This window comes from Scylla paramamosain, chromosome 39 (assembly GCF_035594125.1).
Source record: "Scylla paramamosain isolate STU-SP2022 chromosome 39, ASM3559412v1, whole genome shotgun sequence".
Classification (NCBI taxonomy): domain Eukaryota; kingdom Metazoa; phylum Arthropoda; class Malacostraca; order Decapoda; family Portunidae; genus Scylla; species Scylla paramamosain.
Window position 1 is genome coordinate 4,067,719 of NC_087189.1, and position 7,282 is coordinate 4,075,000.

Sequence of the window (7,282 nt, forward strand, 5' to 3'; positions counted from 1 at the left end):
TTAACATCAAGGCATTATTTCTTTTCTTCTCTATCTCTTGTTAAAACTCCTACACACGGTTGAATGTCAAACCATCACAGGTTGACAACATCCAACCAAAGCAACACTGACTAGGGGCACGACCTTAAAACACGCTAAAACATCACACTTCTGAGTGTTATACACATGATATCTATTAAGAAGCATACATCATATATATATATATATATATATATATATATATATATATATATATATATATATATATATATATATATATATATATATATATATATATATATATATATATATATATATATATATATATATATATATATATATATATATATATATATATATATATATATATATATATATATATATATAGATAGATAGATAGATAGATAGATAGATAGATAGATAGATAGAGAGAGAGAGAGAGAGAGAGAGAGAGAGAGAGAGAGAGAGAGTGCGGTGGCAGTGTTACGTATTTCCAGGCCTGCTGTATGTCTATGTATGGTCAGTAATCAGAATGGAACAAAAAATAATGGATTCAAGCTTGATAAATTCAGATTAATAAAAAATATACTAGAAGAAATTAGTTCTGAAATACATAAGCATGGAAGATGAATGGAATAGACTCAGTAATCAAGTTGTCAGTGTTCAGTCAATACAAAAAAAAAAAAAAAAAAAAAAAAGGCATGTTTATGAATGGGAATGATGGGTGGTGATTGGTAGCTATATTTTATACAGGGAAAGGCACTGATGGCTTCTTGCAGCTTACCCTATTTTCTTTTGTATTGTCTTATATTTGCATGAGTATATACCCCTTTCCACTAGGGGCCAGCAGGGCTAAAGCAGGGCTAAAAAAGAGTGTGTGTGTGTGTGTGTGTGTGTGTGTTGTGCTTTGCCTGGGCCACCCTGTGTGGGATTACCAGCCTGGTTTATAGATGGATAAATAGACAGATGCACTTATTTATTCCTTTCCACCATAAGCTGATAATACTACTACTATTCCTCTCCACCATAAGCTGATAATACTACTACTATTCCTCTCCACCATAAGCTGATAATACTACCACTATCCCTTTCCACCATAAGCTGATGTGGTTAATAATGTGAATGCTGTGTGTTTGAGTGTGTGGTGCTTTGTCTAGGCCTCCCTGTGTGGGACTGCCAGCCGGGTGTATAGATAGATAAATAGATACATCAGGAAATGAAAGAGATTGCAATGACTTCATTTTTATTTTTCATATTATTCCAAGACAAAGAAGGAAAAAAATATAATGGTTAGTTCATTATCACAAAATGCTTAACCTTGTGACTAGGAAACAGAAATATCATCATCATCATCAACAGTTTTTTTAAAAATGGGGTTGGGGACAACAAAAAACTGCTTCGTATAAAGAAAAATATATGTATATGTATGTATATATATATTTATATATGTATATGCATCATCTTAATCCTGACTGACTTGCTCACTGGCTCACTTTGCCTCAAAAATGTCGCGTTTGGCTCGGACGGTTCCTTCTGTTATGTACACCTTGGGCCGCTCCTTGACCCGGAACACCTCACGGCGGTCAGGCCGGGTGCAGGGCTGGCGGCATGGCCTGGGTGCCATGGACTCTTTGGCAGGGCAGGAGGGCGAGGACTTGGTGCTGCCGTGGTGCTGGCAGGGGTAGCCGGCGAGGGCCAGGCGGTGGCCAGCGTGCAGCGTGCTGAACTTGTGCGTCAGCAGCGGCACCAGGCAGCCCTGGCGAAGCCGCGAGGACTGCCGCTGTGGGCCGTCACCGCCGCCGCTGCCAATGTTCCGCTCGAAGAAGTCCACTATCTGGCGGATGTCTGTGTCTACCTGGTAGTGGCCGGCCTGCACCAGGTCCTCTGCCTCACAGAGGGATGCCTCGCAGGTCTGCGGATCGTGGCAGCACCCCAGGCTGGACAGGTCCTCGGAGCTGTCGGTGATGACGGAGGAGGAGCGCTGCACCAGGCAGTGGTGGTTGGCGTCGTCGTCCTCCGCCGAGATGAGCGACGCAGTGCTCAGCTCCGAGTACGACAGACACAGCTCAGGAGTTCCCACACGCTCCACATCTCCCACACTAAAAAAACCGCTCTCCCCAGAGCCCCGCCGCCGCACGGGGCCACCAACGTGGGTGTTGTGCAGCATGGCTGTCCCTGCCTCCCCCCCACTCCCCAGGTCTGAGCGGGGCAGGCTGCTGGCAGAGCTGTCCGCGGACCCCACGGCCTCACAGCACAGCCTCGTCAACTTACACTTGCAGTCCTCCCTCTCGCTCGTCTTGAATTTCTTAACGCCGTGCAAGCACTGGCACTGTTTCCGGCTGGCATCAGCATGCGAGGGGAAGTGTCTGTGGCCCCCATGACACTGGCAGTGGGCTGACGCGTGGCACAGGCAGGAGTCCGAGGTGTGGATGTGCCTGGACTCCATGCCGGACGTCTCTGCCAGAATTAGGGGGTAGTCTGGCAGCGAGTGGCAGTACCTCCCGCCCTCCTGCAGTGCCAGCTGGGACCGTGCCGGCAGCTTCAACTGAGCAAAGGGGTTCACAGTGCCGGTGGAGGGCTGGAAGTACGGATCTGCGGCACTCATCTTCTCCACTATCTCCTGCGGGGTGACGGCTGTGGTGCCAGACGGGGGAGGTGCCGCCAGCTGGGGTGCTGCAGGGACACATGCAGCCTCCCCCGTCTGGTTCCTTATGAGTTTAAAGGTATCGTCGGATTGGGAGCGGCGGTGGCACACTGTGAGGGAGAGACGGGGGTTAATATCTGTGCATTCCTTCCTGAGAGACTGACTATATGTGTCTCTCCTTCCAGTATCCAGCAGCTCATCCCAAGAGACACCCTGAAGGAAGAGAGACAGGAAACTAGTACAGACTCAAGCTAAACATCTCATTATTTGTTTATGTTCATGCAGTTTCTCTCTCTCTCTCTCTCTCTCTCTCTCTCTCTCTCTCTCTCTCTCTCTCTCTCTCTCTCTCTCTCTCTCTCTCTCTCTCTCTTTCATTCTCTTTTTTTCTTTATAGGTCTCTCTTTCCTTCTTACTTTCTCCAATTCTCTCTCTTTATCTCTCTCTATCTTCATCTCTACATATCTCTTTCCTACTCATTCCTTCACTATCACATTCACTCACATCTTTCTTCCCACTATCTCTTGTCTCTCAAACTTTCCTCCTCCTCATCCTATCCCTATCTTTCTCACACTTCCCTAGCCTACCTCACCCCCTCTGTCTCTCTCATACCCTCCTAGTCATCAAGCTGTCCTGTCTCTTCCTCTCACACCTCCGTATTCCTCCTTTGTCTCTCTCTGTCACACATCCCTCCTCACCCTCCCAATACACTCCAAGCCACCAGTTCCCCCACCAGTTCCCATCACCTACCCTTGAGCTTCCTGGCAGTGCAGCAGGCAGACTGGGAGGTGAGTTGGGCTAGCAGGTACTCCAGCTTAGCCTTCAGCTCTTCAAAGGACGGACGAGAGGCAGGATCAATCTGGAGGCACAAGGGTTACATTAAACGAAGGACGGGATATTTGAGTTTTTTTTTTGAGTGTGTTGTAGTAGTTGTAGTAGTCTTTATAGTGTTTATAGATTGCAAAGAAGGTTGTATTTCATTCATTTGTATATTTTGCTTTTGTTCTAGTGCTGAAAGGGAGGCTGGCAAGGTACAGATGCAGCCTTTAGTGGCTGTGACCCTACCTGGCAGCACATGAATGCCAGCTGCAGGAACAGAGCAGGGCAGTCCTGTTGGCACATTTGGTAGAAGTCCAGGTAATGCACTCCAAAATTGTGAGTCCGGGGCAGGATGTCTGGGTCTGCCTCGCACCTGGAATAGTGGAGGTGTTCACTGTATGAGGCCTGATAAGGGTGTTCACTGTATGAGGGCTGGTGTGGGTGTGTCTGGTGGTGTTCACTGTATGAGGGCTGGTGTGGGTGTGTCTGGTGGTGTTCACTGTATGAGGGCTGGTGTGGGTGTGTCTGGTGGTGTTCACTGTATGAGGGCTGGTGTGGGTGTGTCTGGTGGTGTTCACTGTATGAGGGCTGGTGTGGGTGTGTCTGGTGGTGTTCACTGTATGAGGGCTGGTGTGGGTGTGTCTGGTGGTGTTCACTGTATGAGGGCTGGTGTGGGTGTGTCTGGTGGTGTTCACTGTATGAGGGCTGGTGTGGGTGTGGGGAGCAAGAAATGTAGTATTGTCTAGTTATTAATATCCTCTTGAATGAAGAAGAGGAGTGAGGAAGGGAAAAAAAAAGATATTTGTAACAAGGCAATATTGTGATTGTTGCATCCAAGTGTCTATGAAAGGTTAACAATAATGATGTAATATTTCAACATTGTATCTACAAATAGCTGATAATGACAATATTAGATTTATGCTTTTTTTTTCAGAAAGTTACAAATTGAGCTATTATTTTCAGCTCATATTTATCTTACACCTGACCACCTCCACACTGCAAACTGTTTCCCTTGTGTAACACCAAAACAAAAAAGGAGAACAAAAAACTCTCTTTCCTGAAGCAGTGCCTTATGAGCTCTATGCTTTTCAACCCTTGTCATTCACAGGTATAATGATTTGATGTGTGATATATGAGAATTATATGTTTTTATGTGACTGATGTCTTTAATCATTTTCATCTACATTATACACTATAACATATACTACATCTAAACTTTCTTTGGAGCCTATAGCCATAAGGATCTCCACTTGTATGCATTACTGTATAACAACATGACAAATAAATGATCTTATCTTATAAATCAATCAATCAATTACTTTATTTCATTACAAAAAAATAAATAAAGAAAGAAAAAAAATAAAGCCACTTGAGTCTTAAGCAAGAGGCACAGACAACCACTTCCTTTCATCTAGTAACACACTGCTGTCTGAACCCCCCCAGAGCCACACACTCCACACTGAGTCACCGGAGGGCTGCACGTCACTCACCTTGCAATCATCTCACACACAATGATCCCAAAGCTGAACACGTCAACTCTGTGGTCGTACCAGTCGCCTCGGATCACCTCGGGAGCCATCCAGTAAGGAGACCCCACCTGCCGCAGCCTCATGCACCTGTAGAGAGGATGACAGGCAGTGAGAAACCTCCAGGACATGCAGAAGCCAGTGGTGATGGAAACAAGGGCAAGTGACAAAGACAAGATTAGGAAGGGATCTGATAGAGGTCTTCAAGTGGTATGGGGGACATAACAAGGGTGACACAGGTAAAATTCTGTCAGTAATCAGGACAAGAAGATTAAGAGGGAATCTGATAGAGGTCTTCAAGTGATATAGGGGATGTAACAAGGGTGACAAACAAGATTCTCAGGGTCACTAATCAGGACAGGACAAGAAATAATTGGTTCAAGCTTGACAGAATTAGACTTAAGAAAGAGATAAGATGAATGGAATAAACTAAGCAATCAAGCTCTTTAGCATTCTGTCCCTCACTCTATCTAATATTCAGTAATCCCTGTAGGTGTGCACACTCACTTCTCATGAGGGATTGGAGCTGCCAGGCCAAAGTCAGCTATAACTGCTGTCAACTTGTGTTCACCTCCTTCCTGTGTGTGCTTGATTAACACGTTCTGAAACACAACAGTCACTCAGTACACACACGGATCAAATGGTAAAATATGCATTAAAGGTTTACACAGATACAAACTGAGAGGAGAAAAAATAGTCCCTCTAAAAAAAACACTTATCAACACTACACTAATAAAAAGGCAACCCAACAAATAATAATAATAATAAAAAATGCTACTGAAAACCCCACCAGTCAAAACCACCCCCCCACAAAAATCACTAATCAACACCACATTATTCAAAACACCCAAAAAATAAGAAAAAAAAAGTAAATAAAAAAAAGCCAATGAACACCACTATTCAAATCAACCCTAAAACGGTAAAAAAAAAAAAAAAATCACTAATTAAAATAATACTCCCAAGAAAATATCACACTAATTAACCACCTCCCCCCAAAAAAAAAAGGCAAATTATATCATACATACACAAAAAAAAAATAAATATATGACATCACAAATTAATCCCTCAAAAAAAAAATAAAGAAAAAGAAAAATCACAAATTAATCCCACCAAAAATCATCACACAAATTAACCACACAAAAAACAAATAAATAAATAAATAAATGAATAAAATAAAATAAAATAAATCAATAACTAAACCCAAAAACCCCACCAGGTCACAAGAACAGGTATGGTCATCATCATCATCATCATCATCATCATCATCATCATCATCATTAGAGGAGGAGGAGGAGGAGGAGAAGTGTGGCACAGTACCTTGGAGGTGAGGTCCCTGTGGAACACACCCTGGGAGTGGAGGTAGGCCATGCCGTGCGCAATGTCCAGGGCCAGGGACACTCGGGTAGCCCAGGGGAGGCCCACCGCACGGTTACCAATCAGGGAGTCCAACGACCCTCCATTGATGTACTGTGGGGGGGAAGAAGGGGGGTGGTTTAGATATTGATGTAGGGATCTTTAAATCTCTCTAAACACTGAGGAGGGTTAGACAGTGATGTAAGGATCTCGAAGCCACTTGAAACACTAACACACACCAGGGAGGGATGTGTGGATGTGTTAGTGTCTTGAAAATGTTCCCATCTTGTCTGAAATTTCTATATCATTCACATCTTTTACTGAAACACTCGTGCACTGAAACGCACACACACAACACGTCTGCCTCTCTAACACCCAACGGGGGAGGGATGTGTGGATGTGTTAGTGTCTTGAAAATGCTATTATCTTGACTAAAATCTTGATATCATTCCCACCTTTAACAGAAACACTTGTGCACTGAAACACCACCGTTCAACACGTCTGCATCTCTTACCACTAATGACACACTCACTCATCTTTTACTGAAACACTTAAAGCACACACCTCTCTTATAAAAACACACAGAACCTTGACACAGCACCCCACAAACCCACACACACACCACCACACATTTCCTCACTTCCCAACACACACATACACACCTCTCTGTCCACTACTAACACACAAGACAACCACAACTCAATAATTCTTAACCAATATTCCCAATCTTTCATCCCTTTTCTGGTAAACTCATGAACTCCCTGCCTGCTTCTGTATTTCCTCCTTCCTATGACTTAAACTCTTTCAAGCAGGAGGTTTTCAAGAGACTAATTAGGTCAGCAATAATGTAATGTAGTTCTTATGTTTTTCATTGTTCTGTAATCTGTATATGTCTGATGGCATAATAAAACTACTACTACTACTGCTACTATTATTATTATTATTATTATTATTATTATTATTA

At 43.7% G+C, this 7,282-nt stretch overlaps 1 protein-coding gene across 1 annotated transcript in view; it reads right to left on the reverse strand.

Annotated features, from left to right (window-relative positions):
* Window positions 1–1,219: 1,219 nt before the first annotated feature.
* LOC135092071 (uncharacterized) overlaps window positions 1,220–7,282 on the reverse strand; it is a 37,719-nt gene continuing 31,656 nt past the window's right edge. The window contains exons 4-9 of the mRNA XM_063990261.1: window positions 6,283–6,432; window positions 5,473–5,567; window positions 4,930–5,055; window positions 3,686–3,812; window positions 3,371–3,479; window positions 1,220–2,733 (exon numbers count right to left, since the gene is read on the reverse strand). Of these exons, the coding sequence (XP_063846331.1) occupies window positions 1,469–2,733; window positions 3,371–3,479; window positions 3,686–3,812; window positions 4,930–5,055; window positions 5,473–5,567; window positions 6,283–6,432 (1,872 nt within the window). The 3' untranslated portion in view covers window positions 1,220–1,468. The remainder of the gene's footprint in view (window positions 2,734–3,370; window positions 3,480–3,685; window positions 3,813–4,929; window positions 5,056–5,472; window positions 5,568–6,282; window positions 6,433–7,282) is intronic.